The sequence below is a fragment of the Crinia signifera genome, chromosome 5, assembly GCF_055691185.1.
Source record: "Crinia signifera chromosome 5, ASM5569118v1, whole genome shotgun sequence".
Taxonomy (NCBI): Eukaryota; Metazoa; Chordata; class Amphibia; order Anura; family Myobatrachidae; genus Crinia; species Crinia signifera.
In genome coordinates this window covers 165523419-165549831 of record NC_139221.1, presented here as the reverse complement: position 1 = coordinate 165549831, position 26413 = coordinate 165523419, and the positions used below count along the sequence as shown (strand labels likewise).

At 41.0% G+C, this 26413-nt stretch overlaps 1 protein-coding gene and 1 long non-coding RNA gene across 10 annotated transcripts in view; one reads left to right on the top strand and one right to left on the bottom strand.

The window, feature by feature from the left end:
• LOC146080696 (uncharacterized) overlaps positions 1-21081 on the bottom strand; it is a 52473-nt gene extending 31392 nt beyond the window's left edge. The window contains exon 1 of the long non-coding RNA XR_014474952.1: positions 20804-21081. This is a non-coding gene — a long non-coding RNA (uncharacterized LOC146080696). The remainder of the gene's footprint in view (positions 1-20803) is intronic.
• The window catches only part of CTNND2 (catenin delta 2), a 444220-nt gene that overhangs the window by 359557 nt on the left and 58250 nt on the right, over positions 1-26413 (top strand). For all 9 annotated transcript variants that reach the window (XM_083188240.1, XM_083188245.1, XM_083188239.1 and 6 more), the window contains one exon: positions 6196-6280. In XM_083188240.1, coding sequence (XP_083044366.1) covers positions 6196-6280 — 85 coding nt within the window. The remainder of the gene's footprint in view (positions 1-6195; positions 6281-26413) is intronic.

Below are 26413 nucleotides of genomic sequence, written 5' to 3'. Positions count from 1 at the left end.
CGGGTGCACCCCACATGGACACACGCATTGGCCGTTTTAGTGCCGTGTGATACAATGCGATTTTCCTATGTAATTTATCCACTGCTCTGTTGGCCCGGCGGATCGCACGACATCGCATTGCACCTCCCACAAAATAGCATGTGATCGCATGTGATTTTATAGGATGCAATGCTATTACATTAGCTATACACCTGTATGACATGCAATGTGGTTTTAGGCCCCCCCCCACCACCACTATCCACGCCACCCCAAAGCGTGGCGAGCGGCGCCAGAATGCGTCCTCCCAACCTTTTCATACCCCCACTATCCACGTCGGTGGGGAGTTGATTATATGTAGTGTGGTGAGCACGTGGTGAGGCCAGCGAGCCCCGCGAGGGGCCGTGGAAGACTTTACATGTATTCCTCGTCCCCTCGCGGGGCTCTCTGCGCTCACCACGCTTCTGGCTCGGTGGCTTGCTGCGCTCGCCACACTATATGATGTCAACTCCACGCCGGCGTGTATAGTTGGGGTATGAAAAGGTCGGGAGGACATGCTCCGCCGCAGCTCGCCACGCTTCGGGGTGACGTGGATAGTGGGGGGTGCCTAAAACCTCATTGCATGTCATACAACTGTATAGCTAATGTAATGGCATCGCACCCTATAAAATCGCATGCGATTGCATGTACATCGGGCCGTCCATGCATACCTGCAGCACCTGGTGCCGGAAATCTGCGGGTCATGTGCGTTCCATGCCAGGCTGGCATATGATAGGTCCACACCTAGCATCAATCGGCTGTCAGAGTGAGGGGGCAGTCCTAAGACTTAACAGAGCTATTCAAAGTTCCCGATCTAACCAAACCCTACCGTTATGCACAGTGGTGCCCGGGATCAGGGACATAAGCAGATTGTATGTGTCCCTTGCTGGATAAACCTATAATTGGTTTACATCTGATATCCATTGGCTATCAATATAATCAACCAAAAGCATCACTAACACAGCAACCTGGATGTCCCGATCCGACCGAGTCCTACTGTTACACACAGTGGTACCCGGGATCAGGGCTTAGTGAGACATGCACATACTGTATAATCCTATAATTATATGTTTTAAAGTATTAATAAATAGCTGTCATTCATTCACAATTTTTTTTTAGCTGTCATGTTATCTATTTTGGCTTATTTCACAAGTTTTCAATACGGTCATAGATAAATATAAAGGATAACTGATCACTGGTGATAGGGGAATATGGAAGCGTCACCTTTCCTTCAAGGCTAGCCTATCACTATTTCAATATTTATGGTGAAATTTTCTTTTTTTTTGTGAAAAATCGGTTCACCAATATATGTAGACTCAGGGAGTTATTTTGGTTCACTCTTCCTGACTTATTCCTTCTTAAATGGACAAAACCATGTGCACCGCAGGTGGGGCAGATGTTACTTGTGCAGAGAGATTTGGGTGGGGTTTTACTTCAAAGTGAAATCTGTATTGCAGTGTAAAAATAAAGCAGTCAGTATTTTCCCTGCACAGATTAAAAATAACTCACCTAAATCTAATTCTCTCTGCACATTTTATATCTGCCCCCTGCAGTGCACATGGTTTTGTCCATCAAGAAGGCATTTGTCAGAAAGAGTAAACCAAAATAACCCCCTCAATGACAGTGTAAATCAATGAAACATTACTTACACAAAATAATTTTAAAAAGCTGTGTGTGGGCATATGACCAGGCAATAAATGTCTGGGCACATAGTCACACATCAGCTTGTACTACCATGGTCCCTGCACCATCAGAATTATTACATTAGGGTCAATGGTATTCAGATCAAATATCCAATGTGCTTCCTTTTTCTTAAGGATCAATTCTCTCTTGCCACCACAAGGCAATTTGGGTACATGGTCTATTAGCATACATCGAAGGCTTGACACTTGATACTTGATTTTAAGAAAATGCCTAGCGACAGGCTTGTCAGTCTCTACAGATGCAAGGGCAGATCTTATGGATAGCCTATGATTGGCCATCCTCTATCGGAAGTTTCTTGTTGTGAGACTTATGAAATAGAGTCCGCAAGGGCAGGTTAATAGATATATGACATGGTCCATTGTGCATGTAAGTTTAAACCGGAACTTGATTTTTCATCCAGAGTGTGGGTGAGGGAAGGTCGCACCCATTAACATTGCTCTGCATGTAGTACAAGAAGGACAACCTTCTTATTTGTAAGCCAGGTATCAACCATCGGTGATGGCTGCATTAGAAGATGCATTAGTAATTGTCATAAATGTGGGCTTCTCTTATAGGCACACATTGGTGGAGGTGATCGTTGTAATTTAAGTGTTGGATCTGCATTTAGAGTAGGCCAATATTTGTTCAATACCTTTTCTGAAGTATTTGATGTATGTCGAAAGTGCTTACAAATGTCATTCTATTAGCTTTATTAGTCAATAGTTCTTTGTTGGCATTCACATGGTGGCCGTAAGCTTTACTAATGCAGCGGTCGATGGTGGTGCTGGAGTACCCTCTCTGGAGGAAGCGTTGGCGCATCTCATCCAGTTGTCCTGTAGCATTGTCTGGAATTAATCCCTAGGACCCTGAGGAATTGCGACTTTCTTTCAATGGCGTTGGGTGTTGGCCATTTGCCTGTAACAAGGTATTACAATCTGTACTTTTTTGTACAGGGTCGACCCAAGTTTATCTCCCTCCCTGAATAGAGTGACATCAAGGAAATTATTTTTTTCCGAATCAATATCAAATGTAAATTTTACCGGTTCATTTAACACATTAAGTGTGTCAACCATATTGATTAACTCTTTTTTGGTACCAGGCCACAGGATGAAAATGTAATCTATATATTGATAGAATTTTACTAGCTTCTCACTATATCATGCATAGATATAGTTTTGTGCAATTGCGGCCATGTAAATATTAGCGTAGGCTGGAGCGATGTTACTGACCATCGTGGTACCATTGCACCGTCCATAGTATAATTTTTAGTGAGAATTAACACAATTAATGCAACCAGAAAATCAATGGGAGGTGAACTATGGGAGGCCAATGGTAGGCTATTCCGGACCTCCTGGATGCCCGCCCCGTGTGGGATGATGGTGTACAAGGACTGTACGTCCATAGTCGCTAGCCAAATATCAGGCTGAATATCATGGATTTTAGTAAAAAAAATCACCTGTATCTTTGACATAACTAGGTATTTTCAGTACCAATGGCTGTAAATACTGATCTACAAATACTGCAAGCGGCTAGAGCAATGATTTCCTTGGCAATACAGTATGACTGGTCGGTCGGCCAGGGGGATGTTCAGCCGCATGTGTACCTTGGGTAAGGTATATATAATTGGGGTGATGGGATGTTGAACTGACAGATATGCTTGTGTCTTCTTATCAATCATCCCAGTTACCAATGCATTAGTCAGTAAATCATCAATGGTTTTCTTAATGGTGAATGTGGGATTGCAGGCAAGTTTGACATATGTCCCTATGTCAGACAGTTGGTTCATTATCTCTGTATTATAGTGAGTCCAATCCTTGACCACTATAGCCCCTCCCTTATCCGTCGGGCGGATCACTATATTGCAGTTGTTGGTTAAGGCTGTTAATGCTTGTCTCTGTTCAAATGATAAGTTATAAAATTGTGGTAAATTTGCACTGTCCATAGTATTGTGTGCCATATAAAAACATTTTTTTAGTGAGAATTAACTCAATTAATGCAACCAGAAAATCAATGGGAGGTGAACTATGGAAGGCCAATTGTAGGCTATGATAAATTATGATCATGTAGGCTATGATAAGTTATAAAAATGTGGTTTATCGGGAACCAACCTAGTCTGTCAGAATTTAGCATCCAAGAAAATGTTTTGATGCTATCATTCCATTATATCGATAGAGCTCAGTTTTACACATTTATTATGTATAGTGGTCTCCAAGTTGTCACTAGAGAAATGCTCCCTTAATCTTAATTTTCTGCCAAATTTTTTACTGTCTACCGTCCAATCAAATTGATAGTGTTTACACGTGGGGACGAACGACAGTCCCAATGATAAGACAGATGTTTCGGCCTCAGTGAGTACATGAGATGATAAGTCAAATATCACTTTTCTTCCACCCGCCCCGCCTCTGTTGGGTACGGACCCTCTGCCTTTTTGGGATAGTCCCTGGTCTAAAAAATCATTCCTATCTGTTCTGTAATCAGAATTTTCACCCTCAGAGGATGAGGCGAATGAAGATCGGTCAGTGTATGCTTGATTTCTATTGTGTCTGCCCCTAGGTGCACGACGACCACGTCTATCAGTATTATCACCAATTAACCACCGATAGACAAGATGATTTTTATAGTTGTTATTGACTATTTCCAATTTTTGCGTTTAAATAGTTCTTGATGATACGCTTCCACTTACCCTTTAAGTTTGTCAATCCACACCTCACTTTTATCAGTGATTATATTTTTGAGGTTTTGTGACTTAAAGGTGTCTATATCTAATCTGACCTTTCTTAATTCGACACCAACCTCTTCAATCACTAAAAGTAATAAATCTGTATTCGCCATACATATTGAAATAGTGATAGGCTAGCCTTGAAGGACGGGTGATGCTTCCATATTCCCCTATCACCAGTGATCAGTTATACTTTATATTTATCTATGACCGTATTGAAAGCTTGTGAAAAAAGCCAAAATAGATAACATGACAGCTAAAAAAATAAATTCTAAATTGATATAGTGGTTAATATCCCGGCCCCTCGAGTGAATGACAGCTATTTATGAATACTTTAAAACATATGATTATATGTGCATGTCTAACTAAGCCAACAAGGAACTGTCCCTGATCCAGGGTACTGCTGTGTATAACGGTAGGACTCCGTCGGATCGGGACATCCAGGTTGCTGTGTTAGCAATGCTTTTGGTTGATAATATTGATAGCCAATGGATATCAGATGTAAATCAATTATTTATCCAGCATGCAATCTACTTATGTCCCTGATCCCAGGCACCGCTGTGCATAACGGTAGGGCTCGGATAGATTGGGACATTTCAATAGCTGTGTTAAGTGCTGTCTTAGGACTGCACCCTCACTTCCGGCACCGGGTGCCGCAGCTATGCATGGACAGCCCCGATGTACATGGATGTAACCGGTATGTGCTTAGATTCCCTTCTTATCTCCCAAGCTGTCGTTAGCCATTTATTTTCTATGCTGCTATAAGGTACTTATTGTACTACACGTGCGATTATGGAATGCATATGACCCGCAGATTGCGAGTACTGGTTTAGCTGTCATTCATGAATGGGGAATATGGTAAGGTTGTCTTTTTGCTTGTAATATACTCATTATGGGTACTGATTTTATAGGTATTATACATTATATGACACTTAAGACACCGCAGTGTAGCAATGTCCCAAGCTACTTCACTGACTCATAATAATTACTATCAGCCAGTGAATGAGCTTGGGACATTGCTACACAGCAGTGATTATTTATTTGAGAGGTGATACACCTATCTGGAACCATTTAATCTGTTCTGTAAGGTGCATCCGTATTAATACGGCCCTGTGAGTCCAAGATCTAAGGACCTCATCTTTACAGAAAGATCTGGCCTGTTAAGCCGGATTGATTTCTCTTAAATCAATCTTTTATTTTATTTTATCTTGTCCGAAAGAAACATTAGTTGCCACACAGGCCTAATAATAAACTCTCCTGTCATACCCCTGATGAAGTCGTTCTGACGAAACGCATTGGGTTTCAATCTCACATGTCATTCTGGAAGACGACAAGGAATTGTCATATAAAGTGTGATTGGTGTATCATTCGGTTATTACTGTATAATTGACTAGGTGGTACTACTGTAAGTCCAGCTCTCGCCGATAAATCCATCTTTTTGTGCATCCTTATTGTCAGACTCTCACTAACAGGAGAGCCTTATCGGAGTAGCAGCTTATGAAAATCCTTAGCGCAAGACAAAGCCTATATTATATATATATATATATATATATATATATATATATATATATATATATATATATACACATATATATATATACATATAGTATAAAAAGTAATACTGATTGTAGGTAAATTGACTGCATCCCAATATGGTAGGAGTTGCATTAGTCTTTCAATTTACAATGGTAATCCTGTTACACACTGTAATACATGTTTCCAGCATTTTATCTAATTTGTCATCTAACAGTTATTTTTTTTTTTGTACCTTAAAACAGGCATTCACCGAAAGTAGTGAAGGCAGCATCTCAAGTGCTAAATAGCATGTGGCAGTACAGAGATCTCAGAAGTCTTTACAAAAAGGTAGGCTTGCAGACCTTTTATGATTGATCTATATAGCATATACTGTATACAGTACATGTACAGTGATCGAAGTGGAAATTTTAAAGTGGGGTTATGGAAAAATTAAGACTGTCAATAAAGTGCGCACCAAAGGCTGTTGGTGTGCATGCTTTGGAAAAGGGGGTGTGGTCACTTGAAATGGGGCATGTCCTTAAGTGTAGTGTACCCCAACATACACATATAAACCCCTTATACACATTATGCAACACAACAGTAGATCCCCTTATACTTGACTCTTAAACATTATGCCACACAGAATAACCAAAATCCACATTATGCCACATGGAATAAGACAAAATTCACATGTCATTAGCCAAATTCACCTTATGTGACACAGAATGAGACAAAATTCACATTATGCCACCCATATTGAGCCAAAATTTACATTATGCCACCCGATTGAGCAAAAATCAAAATGATTCACCCCCTGGATTTAGCTGAAATTCACATTATGCCACACAGATTGCGCCAATATTCACGTTTTGCCACATGGACTGAGCCAAAACTCAAGTTATGCCACATCGATTGAGCCAAGACTCACATTATGCCACACTGAAAGAGCCAAAATTTATGGTATGCCACATGGATTGAGCCAAAATTCATGTAATGCCACTCAGATTGAGCCACAATTCACATTATGCCACATGGATTAAGCCAAAACTCACATTATGCCACATTGAAAGAGCCACCTTTCATGTTATGGCACACGGATTGAGCCAAAAATTCCCTTTATACCACACGGATTAAGCCAAAATTCACACTATGCCACATGACATGGATGGTGGGACAGAGACGGTCGGGTGTTACAGAGATGGCAGTTTGGGACAGAGACGGAGGGATGATAAAGGGACAGAGATGAAAGGGGTGATGCAGGAACAGAGGCTCGAGGAAAATAAATTCCATACTGACTTAAGAAGAGGATTCTTCACCATTAGAGCAGTAAAAATCTGGAACTCATTACCGATAGGGGTGGTTACAGCAACTACTGTTAATGAATTTAAATCAAGACTGGATGCATTTTTGGCCACTAAGGGAATCTTATAGGTATGACTTACTCAAGTTAGTAGTTACAAGTCAAATAGGTTGAACTCAATGGACTAATGTCTTTTTTCAGCCTTAATTACTATGTTACTATGTATAATATAAATATAATACTAGGCGATCACCTTATTGAAGTGGTGCGGATGTGTGATTAATAAAGAGATGAGACAAATGTATCCTTAAAACTATGATGTAATTTATTTATGCTAAAAGAGGTGTAGAACAAATGTGTAAGTTGGAGTCCTGGGTATCTCACAGGAATAGGCCAGTGAGGTATCACTCTGTGTGTGATAGCGTGATACCTCTCTGGCCTATTCCTGTGAGATACTCAGGACTCCAACTTACACATTTGTTCTACACCTCTTTTAGCATAAATAAATTACATCATAGTTTTAAGGATACATTTGTCTCATCTCTTTATTAATCACACATCCGCACCACTTCAATAAGATGAGCACCTAGTATTATATTTATATTATTGGCAACTCACTGGGTACTTTGAGAGAGCAATCATTGAGGGGATCATGCATCTTTTATTGCGCCATTGAATTTTATAGATGAATGTGATATGTTTGGGCCCGGTGACTGTTTTGAAAGACTGTAGTGAGTGCAATCTGCTCTGACTGAAAAATATGCACAAAATTGCAATTACATTTGTTATGCTGGTACACATATACAGTATGTGTATGAAATTGCAGCACAACTGTATTATAGGGGCATGATCATCATGTTTTATTGCTGTTGTCTACTCAAAATATTACTCTATAGACATTTTTACATAAAAAACATACATACATTTTACATAAATAACATACATAAGAGATATGTTACTAACATTGATTTTATTGAATTGTAAAAACTCTATAAATTTACCCAAAACTAAAAAAGGTGTCAAGTAATCATCTCAACTGGTAATACGACTCTCAGTTTTATTTAATTAATTTCTTTAAAGGTTATTCATGTTCTGATTATATTAAATGGCACAGGATAACAAAGGATCACATCTTAGTTGTCTTTTACCATTACTGGTCTTCATGCAACATGTTTAAAACCAGAAGCTACCTGTACGTTGGACAAAGTCAGGAATAGACAGTCAGAGACCGCAGACAGAAGTTTTAGGAGGCCAATTTATTTTTCTGCCTTTTGCATATTTCTTCTTCCTTAATACCCCACTGCCTAATTTTATATACTATACCTCCCAAACATCCGTAATTCAATGGAACAGCCCATATTTGTGTTTTACATTCCTTTCAAACATCCTGCAATTAAGACATCCATTCTAATTATATTAGTGGTCAAGTTGGAGTGCATGGCGATTTTGTGGGGTTTCTGGTTCCCCATATCCTCGTAGGGATACAAAAGGGATGTCTTTTTAATAAAAAGAATTGTTAAAAATGTGGATGACCCCTTTAATCTCTCCATCTTCTGTCATCCTAGCCATGCAGAAGTCATTTCTGCAGATCAACTCAACATCTATCATCAGGCCAAAACAGATATCAAAGTCCATGGGCCAGATGCACTAAGATTCAAAAGTGATAAAATAAAGAGTGATAAACAACCAATCAGCTCATTCCTGACATTTTTTAAACACAGTCTGTGAGATTGCAGGTAGGAGCTGATTGTCTGGCTATTTATCCCTCTCCATTTAATCACTTTGGAAGCTTAGTTCGTGTAGCCCAATGTCCTCCACACTTACAAGAAAACTGCTGCTGAACAAAATCAATTTACCAGTTTCAAAGATCAATGTACTTGCAATAGAGCTTAGCTGCCATGCCACCAAATACAGCACAATGGTAATCATAGGTGTACGCAGCACATTTTATTTGGGGGTGCGCTGTCAAAGGGGTGTGCCTAGCACCACCTATTGAACATGTCCATTGGGTGTGTCTAACACTGCCAATCAGGTGTATCTTCCATCATCTATTCGTACTCGCTACAATATAAAACGTCTCGCAACCACACCATAATCCCCTGCCTATTTCAGTTTTAATCTTCTAATTGCTCTGTGTAACAGTACATGCAAATACAGTCAAAAACATATATGGATGAAGCAGGTATGTAGTGATATGAGAATGGTCTAGTACAATTAACAATGCAAAATACACATAATTGATTCATGAGCACTTCTTTTAATGGAATACAGTTTTAAAAAGCAAAAGTCTTTGGTAAAAAGTATTTCTGATATTGCTAGCAGCAAGTAGGTGTTCAAAAGGGATTCGGTATGAAATCCCAACAGGGTCAAAATCCCGAATGGGTCATAATACCGACAAGGAAAACAAAACCCCGACAAGGTCAAAATCCCGACATTTAAAATCCCGACAAGGTCAAAATACCGACATTTAGAATGTACAGTTGAATGTCGACAGGTCGCAAGGTCGACATGGGTTTTTTCACTGTTTTTTGACCCGAATGTCCATGGTCGACATGGACACAGTTGGAAGTGAACCGCAGCCCCTTCGGGCACGGTGCCTCACTGCACTCGGCACACTATTTTATTCTCCCACCATGCCTAGTGAATGGTAGGGCATGAAATACCGCCTGTCGGCACATGTTGGGTCAAAAAACAGTGAAAAAACCATGTCGACCTCGCGACCTGTCGACACAAAGTCATGTTGACTGTTTTACCTGTACATTCTATATGTCGGGATTTAAAATGTCGGGATTTTGTCCTTGTCAGGATTTTAAATGTCGGGATTTTAAATGTCGGGATTTTGACCTTGTCGGGATTTTGTCCTTGTCGGTATTATGACCCATTCCGGATTTTGACCCTGTCGGGATTTTGACCATCGGGATTTTGACTGTATCCCGTTCAAAAGGGTGGACACAGCATTAGGGGGTGCCTGTGCACCCCTAACACTCAATGTGTGCATGCCTATGATATTAGTAACATCATGCGTTTAATGCATAGTTGCCCACCCTCCTGCATTCTGTAACAGACTCCCTGAAATAACAGCAATCTCCCTTTCTCCCTCATTAGTCTAGCAATCTCCCTCATTTAACCTAACCCACATTAAACTGGTACATTTTTGAGGAAAAAAGGAATGAGAGATAGATACATTTACATTGAATCATCAGCTCAATTTCCCAGCACTTTAGAAAGTATAGTAGCTCTTACTAACTGCATTGGGGCTCATCTACATTTGGATAAAAGTCATTTTCCCCGCTCATACCCCTAGCACACCAGAAGCAAATTCCCGGGTTAAAGATTTTCAGCTCGGGAATTTGCTGAAAAACCTGGGTTTTCTTTGGTGTGAAAGGTTCAACACGGGTCTGCTAATTCCCGGGTTGAAAAGCTTTAACCCAGCAATTTGCAGGTGGTGTGAATTGGAGTCAGGCTGCGCCCGGCAAAATTACCGGGTACTCAAAAATGATGGGTAATTGCTGGGTGGCCATTGTAAAAAGGGTATTAAATGTAGCAGTATACACCCACGCTTCTAGGTGCAACATGCACAATCTCTTTTCACAATCTCCCCATATATGGAACTAGACACGTCCTTGGGGTGGAGCATGACACGTCCCCTCAATGGGGAGCTGTGTAAAATTCTACTACAAACTACTGTATAATCTCCCTGAAACTAGTTTTCAAAGGTGCGCAAGTATGGTTTAATGTGGGGTATTAAAAAAGCAGGTTTTAGTTGTAATAAATAATAACAAAGCTGTATGAGTAGATTTGTGTGTGTGCTGGTGATAGAGGAACAGTGGTATTATGAAATTACAGCTTTAGTCAGGTGCAGCAATTTACATCTGTCACAGCTCCCGGTACTCTTTACCTAGCACGGCGCCCGCGATTGGCATCGCGGTCATCGGGGGTAAAAAATCGCGGGCATCGCGGCCATCGCATGCACTAAAAAAACGGGTGCGACGCGATGCCCGCGATGCCCGCGATTTCCCATAGGGATCAATAATAAAAGTGTCAATGGACGCGATTTTTGTGTTCAATGCCTCAATGCCCGCGATTTGTCCATAGGAAACAATGTTAAATGGGCCACAGAGCCCTAATAGTCCCCCTGAAGTCTGAAATGGCCCCCCCAATTGTTAACGCCACCCCATGATCAACGTGAACCCGAAGCGTGGCGAGGGGCGGCGGTACGCGTCCTACGACCTTTTCATACCCCCACTATCCACGTCGGCGTGGAGTTGAGAATAGAATAGTGTGGCGAGCGCAGCGAGCCCCGCGAGGGGACGCGGACACCTGTGAAGCCCGCGAAGGGACGCGTTTACCTGTGAAGGTATCCGTGTCCCCTCGCGGGGCTCGCTGCGCTCGCCACGCTTCGGGATCGGTGGCTCGCTGCGCTCGCCACACTATCCTATTCTTAACTCCATGCCGACGTGGATAGTGGGGGTATGAAAAGGTCAGAGGACGCGTACCGCCGCCCCTCGCGGGCTCGCTGCGCTCGCCACGCTTCGGGTTCACGTTGATCGTGGGGTGGCGTTAACAATTGTGGGGGCCATTTCAGACTTCAGGGGGACTATTTGGGCTCTGTGGCCCATTTAACATTGTTTCCTATGGAAAAATCGCGGGCATTGAGGCATTGAACACTAAAATCGCGTCCATTGACACTTTTAACATTGTTCCCTATGGGAAATCGCGGGCATCGCGGCCATCGCATCGCACCCGTTTTTTAGTGCATGCGATGGCCGCGATGCCCGCGATGGGCGCCGTGCTAGGTAAAGAGTACCCAGCTCCCTAATTCCAGGGATTGAATTTATTTTTGATGCTTTGTTTTTATAAATGTCCCTTCCATTTTCCACATTTATTACAGTCTACATTTCAGCTATATTTCTACTTATTGTCCAGTCCTTGTTTTACCTGGCATCAGTATTTACCTTAAGGACCAATCCACAATAAACTGCAGTTTCTACAACAATGACATTAACAATGATGACTGATCAGTCCTCACTGTTCATAAATTATATTTATTGTTTGGAAATGTAAATCTATGGCTTTGTTATATTATTCTGAACTGCACGTGATTTTTCAGTATAGAGTATGTTCTTGTAGCCATCTTTTTCTGTGTCTATACTGTAGGTACTGCATAAATTGTGTATCCCCCTCATTGTGATACAGCACACATAACTAATGCAAACATTTTGTCTGTTCAGAGCATTGTTTAACTGCATTAACTGTAGCTTTTCTTTTTTCCATTACAATTATAGTTATCATCAAAATCGTAGATTTTCTTTACATAGTTAAATATACATGTTTATATAGTGAGGTTTAAAAAAAAAACACCATCTACTGCAGTGGTTCCCAAACTGTGTGCCAGGGCACTCCGGGGTGCCTCGGGACACTTGCAAGGGTGCCTTGGGTTGGTGGTCCAGAACCAATTCGATTTATTACTTAATTTAATTTTTTAATTCCTTTTTAGATAAGCAACTATTGGCCATGGAGTGCCATTAAAAAAATCTATGATACCTGATACCACAGGGGGCCGTTATTCAAAAAAGTTTGGAAACCACTGAACTTCTTGTATACCAGTGTTTCAAAAGCTGTAATGATATGGATCCAGTTTTACTGCACAGTAGAAGAGCCCCTGACTCTAAATATGACAATCTATGCATTCAATCAATCACCAATCAATCACCACTATAACATCCTTTACTAATTTTAGCCAAAGATATATTGCATCCATTTCTAAATTCAAATAGTAACCAAATATATATAGTGGGTTAATGAATTCACACTTTAACACTTTACATTGCTGAAATACTCCCCAATTAAATCATCTTTCCCCAGTTGCAGTCAATATCCTCTCGTTCTATGTATTGTTCTTGGTATGGTTCATTAGACTAATCTTTGCATCAATCTTGAAAACAATGATGCCATCAATAGTCACCTTTATAACAAAGTTAAGTAATATTGTATACTTTGATCCTTCCATTGCCTACATTCAAAATATTAACATTCACAATGTTGACAACAGAGGATTGAGATAGATAATATTGAGTCAACATAGTTAAAATGTCCTTATCATTCATATAAAGAATGCAAAATGTCAACAACTGGGATTAGAAATGTCAATATTGTTATGTCAGCATTTCCATTATGGTAATGCATTTCCATTAGGGTTATTGATAGGTTTTGGACAGCGGCGTAACTATAGCACTATGCTATAGTTACACCCCCCCCCCCCAATTCCCCGCAGACTTACCTATCTCGCTGGTCCCGGCGGCTCCATTCTTCTGCATTCTTCTGCTGAGGACCACCACAAAATGGCCGCCCCCATATAGCACACAGTTCTCTGAAACTGTCTGCTGTATGGGGACGGCCATTTTGTGGTGGTCCTCAGCAGAAGAAGAACGGAGCCGCCGGGACCAGCGCGATAGGTAAGGCTGCAGGGGATTGGGGGGGGGGTTTGCATGGGCGGCAGGGGATTGGGGGGGAGGGGGCTTTGCATGGGCGGCGAGGCGGCGGGGGATTGGGGGTGCTTGGCGGGGCGGCGGGGGGGGGGGGGGTGCCCCCCCCTAACGGCGGGGGGGCGCCCAAAACTTAGTTACGCCACTGGTTTTGGATAGGTTTTGGATTATGTAGATAGAATTATTCTAGCATCAATGATAAATATGTACCACACTCATTCCATTCACAGTATTAATTGCATTGCGGGTGAGGTGGGCTTTTATGGGTATTGTGGGGGAGAAATCCTGCCTATTGTGGAGTCAGTGAAAATGGGAATCAGTGTTACCCTTGAGTGTAAAAGCGGCTGCTGCCCTGCTTGATATACCTATCGCCTGGGGTGGAATATTGTATCAGAAAAGGAGAGGTCACCCGTCTCCTATAATACCTTCTGACGCCCCAAGCTAGTTGCCATCACATTAGTTGGTGGACTTTTACAGGTATAGCGGGTGAGCGGGCTTTGTGAAACACAGACGGGATTTAATACACAGACCCCGTAGTGGGATACTGCTGTCAGGTATTCCCCTGGATAGACAAGTCCAGTGCAGGGTGGGTTGGTGGTAATAATATCCTGATGAGTGGTCCCAGAAAGGAAAAAGTAGCTTAGGAGGAGAAAAGATAGTAGCGCTGTTCAAGGTGTGCTGCTATCCTCCATATGTGTACAAGTGTGCACAGTGGTGGAGGGTGAGCGTCACCTGTCCAGCAGAATAAGTGTAGATGGGGAAATAGAGATGTATGAGAGGGAAGATGGAGAATAGAGGGGTCAAAATGGGGAAAGAGATGGTAAGGGTAGGGGGGGCTTGGGGATGCGGGAGAGCAGGTACCTGTACTTAATACATCGTATACTGTCCTGTATGCTGTCTGGCACCGGAGCCGTCCAATGAAAGGGTTTGGACCACTAAGGTAGCTGCGGCTGGTGAGGCTGTGTTAGCTGTATTAGCACACCATGTGCTGGGTGATGTCCTGGCTGTCTCGTGGATGCCCGGCTGTGAAGTGCACTCCGTGCACTCAATGTCCGTCAGGTAGCAGATATTGCTGGGGCTGCTGCTGCGGCTCTGGCTGTACCGTATGTTGTGCCAGCGCCGTCCTGATCTGCTGCTGCTGCGGCTGGTGCGTGGTGTGCGCTCCGTGCACACAGTGTCCGCAGGATGGCAGAGGCTGCAGGGGTTGCTGAGACGGCTTCGGGTTGTCTCGTGTGCTGTGCGGCACCCGAGTCGTCCTATACGGCTGCTGCTGCGGCTAATGCAGGTGAGATGAAGTGAGACAGGGAGGCGCACAGTGTCGGCGTCACTCCCTGTAGTGGAACCAATGATCGTTTCACCTAATCGGCCAAAACTTAGTTACGCCACTGGTTTTGGATAGGTTTTGGATTATGTAGATAGAATTATTCTAGCATCAATGATAAATATGTACCACACTCATTCCATTCACAGTATTAATTGCATTGCTTGCAGATTATTCCTAATATCCTCAGTGTGTATAAGGGGAGCTTCCTGACATAGTGTGTTTAGTAAGATCTACCTGGCATAGTATGTTTAAGGGGATCTCCCGGACATAATGTGTACTGTATAAGGGGCTTTACCTGGCATAATGTGTATAAGAGGCTCTACCTGCCATAACGTGTATAAGGGGCTCTACTGTTGCCTAGCAGCTCTAATGTCATGTAATGTGTGTAAGGGTCTCTACCCTGGCATAATTTGTACTAGGGGATCTACTATTGTGTAACATGTATAAAAGGCTCTACTGTGTTGTAAAATGTGTACATGTTTTACTACTGTGTGATGTAACATATCTATGGAACACTACTGTGTGGCAAAACATGGTGAAGAGGTAATGTATGTGATGTAATGTGAACAATGCATTGAAATGTCAGTCGGTACTATTCTGTTGCATGTCCCTTCCTCTTGAAGCCATGCCGATATATATTTTTGGCACAAGTCTTTGGTGCGCACTTTGCCACTTTCCCCATTTTAAAAAGGCACAAGGCACCAAAATCTACGGCTCAATCCATCCATGCCCAGCAGTGCATCAGGCAAGCAGTCTCCACTCTCCACAGCCCAATGTGCCCCTTGGCTGTGCTGGCATATAGCAGAAAGCAGTGGTAGAGAGCAGAGCATCGGGAGTGATTGTAGACCAAAGCCTCAGTGACTGCGGAGGTGTGTCTGCAGCGCAGTCCAAAATTCAAATAGGGGAGCCACGCCAACTGCAAAACATCACTGGCTGAGACTGACTGGCAGTTGGTGTGGTTTCCCTTATTGGAGCCGCCACTGGTAATATTAATAATAATAATAGTAATAATAATATATCCTGGGTACCTGCTCTCCACTCTAGTTGCTACAACAGTCCCCTTATTTATGATTTTCCTTGATTGCATTTGCCTTTGCAGCTTCTGGCTGATAGTGTATCAGTACTTAAATTTATGTAAAAAAAAAATCTATAAACTGTATTTATTGTTATCTATTATCCTAAAGGTAAAATATCACACTGTTTAGTCAAATATGGGACTATTGTGTTCCTGGTATGAATCCAGAATGTTTTTCTTCTTGTTAATTTATTGAATTGATCACCTCCTGTCTCATCTGCCTTAATGTATTTAATTGCCTTAAACTATAATTGTCCAAGTACGAGTTATGATTCTATGTAAAATGCTTTAGGATGCAATTTTTGTAGTTTGTTCTTTGCATTGGGACTGAGTTAAAAATGTTTACTTTTGCAAGGTGTTTAATATTGCCTACAGATTTTTGTACCGCATTCATGCACAATAAAATAAATTACAAAGATTATATGCCATTTTTATCAAGCTATTTATTGTAAAAAAATGAATTAACAACATTTGATTTTTGGTCCATAATAACAGCGTTAAGGCCCATATACACTGGGCGACTTTCATGTGAAAGCCGCTCAGTTTTCATATCTGAGCATTAAAGCCGCCCAGTGTGTACAGGGCAGCAATAGCGCTGCGCTATGGAAAGCCGTCCGCCCCCTGCTGACACAACATTTACACAAAATGCACATACTGTAGACAATGTACTAACAATATTCAAAGTTGAAACTAATTTCTCAAAAAATAATAATAGTTGTCATTGTTTAATTAATATACCTTCTTCCATTATTCTTTCATTCTTTTTGTTATTTTTTATATGTATTGTACATAATAATAATAATAATAATAACTTGAGATATTTATTACAGTACACAATATCAATTCCTCCTCACTACTGTAGTTAAAAGCCTAAATGCAGGCATGGGGAACCTTTGGACCTCCAGCTGTTGTTGAATTACACATCCCAGCATGCCCTGCTACAGTTTTGCTATTAAGCTATGCTAAACCTGTGCAGGGCATGCTGGGATGTGTAGTTTAACAACAGCTGGAGGGCCAAAGGTTCCCCATCCCTGCTCAATGAATAGCTCAGAGTTATTTTCTCAGTTTTGTTTTATGATTCTATTAGATAAAAGGTAGTTTGACCTTTTTAATATGATAAATTACTGTGAGCCCAAAAATTACTAGCAAAGATTAAGCAGTGACAGTGGATTTCTGAAAAAGTACAGCGAGTCACTGAAGCCCCAAGCAGTGGCTAATCTTATTGTTCCAGCCCTGTTCTGTTCACCATTTCAGGAAGGCCATATGTTGACTAAAGAGGATTGCTTCATACTTGTTCCAACCACCTGAGACACACAACGTGTTAGATTCAGGCACAGTATTTAGTCAAATGTTTTACTAGGCTCCAGGAGCACCTTATTTACCATTACTGAGTATTTATTATCAGATCTAAACTTTATTACCTGGGACATTTTTTTTGTGCAGTGACTACATTATGCAGTTTACTATTTTTTTATGTTGCTAATTGGTATTTATTTAACAATATTGCTCTGACAAGTGCAATTATTATTATCATAGACTCTGTGTTAATAGCCGTTTAATAAATATACTTAACTCATATGTGCTGCTCTTGTCTTGATTTACTCTGCCAGCACTTATGCAATTTGTTTTTAGTTTTAGAAGCCTGTTTCTGTATGGGGAGTTTTGTGACTAAGGAGCCTATTCATCATCTTGGACAAAGTGGCCCCTGATAATTAAGTATCCAAGTCACTGCAAGTTAACCACCTGAGCAAGTCAGTATTGCTTTGAAGCATTGACAAAAGTAGCTGTCTCCACTATCCCAGAAATAGCTGTGATACTTACCCCTGCCAATCCACCCAACTACACATGTGTGACCTGAGCATAGGCACTGATTATGTGGGTGCTCCTGGGCCGGAGCACCCACGGAAAGTGTCAAGCACCCACGGCTGCTCCTGGGACCCCGGTTCAGTGGGGGGGGGGTTGTTGGGGGGAGGGGGCAAGAGAGGGAGGAGCCACACCAACAGGCCCAAGCACCCACTGGGAAAATCACAATTCGGCGCTTCTGTATCTGAGTAAACATGTGTGCATTGCTGCAGGTCTCGAAGTGCATCATTGGCAACCTCAGACCTCATTCCCATAGAATGGAGGGGGTTCTAAAGATAAATTCCATCTGAAGTCCCATCACATCCCTAATAATCAATTTGGCAAAATGAATGAAAAAATAAATGAGGAAACCTGTGTTTCTGCATGTGTGACGGGCCTACAATGGATCATGACCAGGAGTAGGCCTCTAAAAGTTCTACTGCTCTATTTCTCTTTTAGAAGTCTCTCAAGGGTTCGTTTCCTAATTAATCTGTTGGCATACAACAATACTGGGAACCAATTATGTATTACGTTATCAGGGTTTTATTCTGCACAAAAGATAGTCATTTTTCAAGAATATTAATCTGACTTTTTTGTTAATTCAAATTGAAAATACTTGTACAATTGGGACTTAATGTGATTTATTATATATTTAGAATTTTTTTATTCTTTTGATCCTCTTAATTCCTCTGGTATCCTTTCTTTTGCCAGTGGCAGTCATTACAATATTCTCTGCCTAATTATTATATTATATTATGACCCATTTTAAATGTAACAGTTTGTATGTTTCTCTGTATAACAGAAGATACTGTAGGTGCATAACTGTACTTGTCTTGCATTTGGAACTGCTATGCCTAGGCATCCCTAGGCATCCCTTATCCGAAATGCTCGGGACCACAAGCATTTTGGATAAGTGATTTTTTCGGTTTGTGGAATTTTTTTTTCCATACTTACCTGGTCCCCTGGTGGTGCCTCGATGGTCCCCTAAAGTACACAGCAGCGTGCCCGAAGCGTGGTGAGCGCAGTGAGCCCCGCGAGGGGACGCGGTCTCATAAGAAAAACGGGAGTCCAGATATTACATAAGTACCAAATGTTTGCTAAAATGAGAACAAACTATTTACACCCATTCATCGTGGCTATCATCCACCTAAACCAAAAAGATTGGAACTATTATTTAATCCAGCAATACATAGAAAGCCTTTTTTAGAAAATGAATTTTAAATTCTACACCACACAATCCTACTGCTTTATTATTCACTTTCATAATTCAAATATCTTTGCAGTCACAGTATCAGGCCCTTAGCGAGAAAGAATTGAAAAAACAATAAACTATTCTAACACATGTAACTACATCCTCTGCAGAGTTATTATGGAAAACTCCCATCCCCTGTAGCTCAGTATAACCCGGGGACACTCACGTTCCACGAACCGGCTGCATACAAGGTTTTCATGTAGGAATTCTATTTTTTTTGTATTGAACATTCATAGTCATTCTTTCTCCTTAGAGAGTATTTTAAGATAATAATAATAATAATACGCCAGTGCCCATCCAGCTAGTGATATCTGCTGAGCGCTCAGCATGAACAATAGGGGCTCCATCTGTATAAATTATATGTAGAATCTGATTTTTCTATGGGCAATATCCTCGGTTTATTTAATTCTGCACATTTGTAAATATACCTAGGTGTCATTCCACTCCCTATTAATATCTCCTAGTAGTCACCAGTCAAGTAAGGGATGAGATAAGAGGAGGTGTGTGTGTGTGTGAGTGGGGTATATAAGCAGGGTGCAATAGTGGATTTGATAGGGGATTGAAGGAATGTGTCAGACAATGGGCACTAGCTGTTGTGAAAGTGTATGTAGCAGATCATTGTAGTAACTAGCAAGGCTTAAAAGATAGTGGGGTGACAGGATAGAAGGAGGGGATGATATTGATGGTAGATAATGTTTTTAAGATGCTTAAAACACCTTAAGCACCTTAAAAACACTTAGCTGGGAAACCTTTCCATTTAATTATGGCCTAACAATGGAATGAACCAAGTCTTATAGTTCAGCAGCTGTGGACTTGGATGGTATGCATATGTGATTCTGGCATCGGAGCCAGTTGAAGTTAACTACTTGAGTATTGGAAGGATATATATATATATACATATACATATATATATATATATATATATATATATATATATATATATATATATACACACACACACACACAACACAGCAGGAGGGCTATAGCACTCCAGGTGACGTTGTTCAAAAACATCAGGTCAAAATGCCGCAATAAAGGACATTGAGACATTGTATATCAGTTACCTAGCTATGTGTGTGTTTTTGAACAAAGTCGCCTGGAGTGCTATACCCCTCCTGCTGTGTTGTTAACGTTTCTTTTGTATGGGCACCCGGCACAATAACGCCAGTACACGGAGAGCCGGATCAATTTGGACTCTCTCTCTCTCTCTATATATATGTATATATATATATATATATATATATATATATATATATATATATATATATATATATATATATAGAGGTCGAGAGGACCGGCACTTAGTATATCCAATAGGTCAACAGGTGAGGTGCCTTCCACATCAGAAGTATATAATAACGATTTTCAAAAAAATGAAAACAGGAGGCGGCACTCAAAGAAAACGTGGGTAAATTGTATTAAAGCATAAAAGTGCAAAACTGGTCAGTATACATGGTCAACAGTTTCGGAGCTGACGCCCCTTCCTCAAGACCACTGACACATCAACTGAATCAAACAAAACATAATGGTGAAGTGCAGAAAACGAAAAACAGAATGCTGTAACAAATTGCATTTAAATAGTGTAGCACTTACGTGATACCAGGGCATTGCAGGACGCCAAAAGCAGCTTCCTGCTGTGTGTGTAATCACCTGACCTCTGACATCAGTCAGTTGTCCTGGCAACAGGATGAGCGTCCGTGCCTGTGTCTGGACGGAGAGAGCAATAAATCAAAGTTGTGTTAGGAGCGCTCTGTCCCTGTGTAGGGAGACGCATGTAAACATAAGTGGTGAAGCATGTTAGGTGCCTGTGCCGTGTTGAAAATATAAAGATTTAAAATGGATTAAAAAACGTGGAGCTCGAATAGAGACAAGCAGAGGATGTATTCTAATATATTTAAACCGCTGGTGTCACGCATGTGTGTCTAATAAGAATAGTCAAAAGAAAAAAGTTTGGTACCGTGTTAGCCAGTTGATAAGAAAAGTTTTATTGTTCCTCAGTGAGAAAAACAAAATAGCAATCTAGCAAATATGATACCTTTTAATGGCTAACAAAAATAAATGTTGTTAAAATGCAAGCTTTCGAGACTTCTTAGGTCTCTTCCTCAGGCATGGTATAACAAGGTGTGTGAAGAACCACATATATATACACAGCAGAGTAGGAACAAGATGTGATAGATGGACATTCTTAAGATCAAAACAAAACAAAATAACAGAATGAGCTTGTAAATTGAGTCCTTAATTGGTTTGTAGATAAGTAGTGTGAAAGTTTTATTGTCTCTAAGTTGATGACAGACCAGAGTTAGAGCTCCGATGCCCTCACTCTCTCTGGGCCAGTGTCCTCAGATGTTGTAGTGGGCCATAAATCCCTCGGATAGATTCAGTCCTGTGTTAAGGGTGTCAAACGTTGTCATTAATTTGTATTCTTAGACCCTCCTGTCTCTTTGTGATTTGAAATTTCCTTTTAGTATAATCACTTTCATATGATCCTGATTGTGTCCTGGGCTGCAGAAATGTTTGGCCACAGGAAAGTGTGTCTTTTTTTCCTTTTTTACTCATATACCGAGATAAACTTCCTTGACACCACTATAACAATTCAAAACAACGCAATACAGACAACCCTATACCGAAAACCCGTGGATCGGCCTTCATACCTCAGATGGGACAGCTTCCACCCGAAACACATCAAAAAATCCATTGTCTACAGCCAGGCCATCAGATATCATCGCATCTGCTCCAGCCCAGCAGATAGAGATGTCCACTTAAAACAACTTAAAGGGACCTTTTTAAATCAGGGATATCATCCCACATCAATCAACGATCAGATTATCAGAGCCATCAGGATACCCAGAAATCAACTTCTCCAATATAAAGAAAGAGAAAGAAACAACCGTGTACCTCTGGTAGTCACCTACAACCCACAGCTTGAGGTGCTAAGAAAAACTGCAAAAAAACTACATCACATCATACACAAAGATGACCGCCTGAAAACAATATTCCCAGACCCTCCACTACTATGTTACCGACAACCTGCAAACCTGAAAAATATTATAATCCGAAGTTCACTGCCATCCATTACACAAAGAGGAACCTATCCCTGCAATGTAAGGAGCTGCAAAACCTGTGCCCATATCCTCACTACAGACAGTGTACGGATCCCCAACACACAACAGGACTATAAGATCCCAGGGACATTCACATGTTCTACTACCAATGTAGTGTACCTGATTCTGTGCACCAAATGTCCTATTGGGGGTCTGTATGTTGGAGAAACAGGACAAAAAGTTAAGGCAAGGATGAGGTCCCATCGCCACACAATAAAGGAAAAAAAGACACACTTTCCTGTGGCCAAACATTTCTGCAGCCCAGGACACAATCAGGATCATATGAAAGTGATTATACTAAAAGGAAATTTCAAATCACAAAGAGACAGGAGGGTCTGGGAATACAAATTAATGACAACGTTTGACACCCTTAACACAGGACTGAATCTATCCGAGGGATTTATGGCCCACTACAACATCTGAGGACACTGGCCCAGAGAGAGTGAGGGCATCGGAGCTCTAACTCTGGTCTGTCATCAACTTAGAGACAATAAAACTTTCACACTACTTATCTACAAACCAATTAAGGACTCAATTTACAAGCTCATTCTGTTATTTTGTTTTGTTTTGATCTTAAGAATGTCCATCTATCACATCTTGTTCCTACTCTGCTGTGTATATATATGTGGTTCTTCACACACCTTGTTATACCATGCCTGAGGAAGAGACCTAAGAAGTCTCGAAAGCTTGCATTTTAACAACATTTATTTTTGTTAGCCATTAAAAGGTATCATATTTGCTAGATTGCTATTTTGTTTTTCTCACTGAGGAACAATAAAACTTTTCTTATCAACTGGCTAACACGGTACCAAACTTTTTTCTTTTGACTAAATGGAGGATACCAGAATGTACCGCACACACATGGAACTAAAAGGTTTATTGAAGAAACTGGCTCAACTGGACAGCGACTTATTTTTTCTAACCAGATGCAAGAAGGAACACTTAATCCCCAAAGGACTTTGCCTTAAGAACCCCATTCTGCACACCTACAAAACTCAATATGCACATCATCTCTGCTACAGGACTTCTGAGAGACTGCGAAACCACCTTATTCATGTCTTCTACAGCACCAAGAGAAATGTCCAAATGGAAATACAAATTTTAAAGCGCTCCCTCACAAAGGACTCAATACAGATACTACAACAATATTATAAAACACTACAGCTATGTCTAATCAATAACAAGAAAAAGAAACTTCACAGACTTCGCATAAAAGCAGGACTTTATTCAAGCACACAGAAAGTCCACCCCAAGTCTGGAGGGTTAGAACAGAACTCCCAGCAAGACACAGGTAAATTTAACTGTGTGATTAATTTGTCATCTCACAAACCCACTAAAGTAGAAGTCAGTGTGCTATCTAGAGGACTTACATTTTGTCCGACCAAGCCTCTCGACAAAACAGAACTATGTAGTGACATGGAAGAATATTTTAGGAAACTAAGACTGAAGGAGTTCTTCCATGACAGAGAGGAGACAGAACCTACAAATAGCCAAACACAAATTAGACCAGTCCACAAGAAGAGTTCTGTCTGGACACCACCACCTGGCCGCAGTACCATTTTGGACCTATATATTGACTCTTTTAGAAATGTGGTCCAGTCAACAATATTGGAAAAACATAAAAAGGAATACTTTAACATCAGTGTGCAAGAAAGAAGAGCTATTCACACCTTAAGAAACAACAAGAAAATCACCATCAAGCCTGCAGACAAAGGTGGGGCCATAGTCATCATGGACACATCGGACTATACTAAGGAAGCAAATAGACAGCTGATGGATATCCAATACTATACCAAACTAGACAAAGATCCAACTCAAAAATATTTAAGGGAGTTGAGAAGGCTTATCAGGGGGCTGTCAGCAGAGTCTACTGAACTTTTGGACTTGATACCCGACAGTCCCAGAATTGGAATATTCTACATGCTTCCCAAAATACATAAGCCCGGCAACCCAGGGAGGCCAATCATCTCATGCGTGGGAACCCTCACTGAAAAAATCTCAGGATGGGTAGAGGGTGTCCTGAAACCACTGGTGAGACATACAACCAGCTTTCTCCAAGATACCACGGACCTACTGAATAAATTATCAACCCTAGGTCCCCTCCCTAATGGAGCCATCCTTGCCACCATGGATGTGGAATCCCTATATTCCAATATCCCCCATGAAGATGGACTGACAGCATGCCAGATATATCTTGAGTCCAATGGGATTGCTCCTGGTCCTGCAACACAGCTTACAAAATTCATCCTTACACACAATTATTTTTCCTTTGGCAAAGAAATATTTCTACAGCGCACCGGGACCGCCATGGGCAGTAAAATGGCACCGCAATACGCCAATCTGTTCATGGCCAAACTCGAGAGTGACTTCTTGGCATCCTGCTCAATCAAACCCTTGGCTTACTTCCGTTACATCGATGATATCCTGATCATCTGGACTGATTCTGAACAAGAACTCATACATTTCCATGAAAAATTTAACAGATTTCATCCAACAATAAACCTGACAATGAATTACTCATATACCGAGATAAACTTCCTTGACACCACTATAACAATTCAAAACAACGCAATACAGACAACCCTATACCGAAAACCCGTGGATCGGCCTTCATACCTCAGATGGGACAGCTTCCACCCGAAACACATCAAAAAATCCATTGTCTACAGCCAGGCCATCAGATATCATCGCATCTGCTCCAGCCCAGCAGATAGAGATGTCCACTTAAAACAACTTAAAGGGACCTTTTTAAATCAGGGATATCATCCCACATCAATCAACGATCAGATTATCAGAGCCATCAGGATACCCAGAAATCAACTTCTCCAATATAAAGAAAGAGAAAGAAACAACCGTGTACCTCTGGTAGTCACCTACAACCCACAGCTTGAGGTGCTAAGAAAAACTGCAAAAAAACTACATCACATCATACACAAAGATGACCGCCTGAAAACAATATTCCCAGACCCTCCACTACTATGTTACCGACAACCTGCAAACCTGAAAAATATTATAATCCGAAGTTCACTGCCATCCATTACACAAAGAGGAACCTATCCCTGCAATGTAAGGAGCTGCAAAACCTGTGCCCATATCCTCACTACAGACAGTGTACGGATCCCCAACACACAACAGGACTATAAGATCCCAGGGACATTCACATGTTCTACTACCAATGTAGTGTACCTGATTCTGTGCACCAAATGTCCTATTGGGGGTCTGTATGTTGGAGAAACAGGACAAAAAGTTAAGGCAAGGATGAGGTCCCATCGCCACACAATAAAGGAAAAAAAGACACACTTTCCTGTGGCCAAACATTTCTGCAGCCCAGGACACAATCAGGATCATATGAAAGTGATTATACTAAAAGGAAATTTCAAATCACAAAGAGACAGGAGGGTCTGGGAATACAAATTAATGACAACGTTTGACACCCTTAACACAGGACTGAATCTATCCGAGGGATTTATGGCCCACTACAACATCTGAGGACACTGGCCCAGAGAGAGTGAGGGCATCGGAGCTCTAACTCTGGTCTGTCATCAACTTAGAGACAATAAAACTTTCACACTACTTATCTACAAACCAATTAAGGACTCAATTTACAAGCTCATTCTGTTATTTTGTTTTGTTTTGATCTTAAGAATGTCCATCTATCACATCTTGTTCCTACTCTGCTGTGTATATATATGTGGTTCTTCACACACCTTGTTATACCATGCCTGAGGAAGAGACCTAAGAAGTCTCGAAAGCTTGCATTTTAACAACATTTATTTTTGTTAGCCATTAAAAGGTATCATATTTGCTAGATTGCTATTTTGTTTTTCTCACTGAGGAACAATAAAACTTTTAATAAGAATAGCACATATACATATTAGGAAGTATATAAGACAATTCAATGTATCATATATTAACTCATTACATTACATCAAATATTTAAAGAAGACATATATAGTATGTGATACGCGGGCATCCTGCATTCTTGTCAGGTTCTGCTAGATTTGAAACTTGCAACACAATGTTGTATTGTTGTGGGAAATACTGTCCCACTACATAATCTAGTTTTACTTCACCACAGAAAGGGAACCAATGAATGATAATT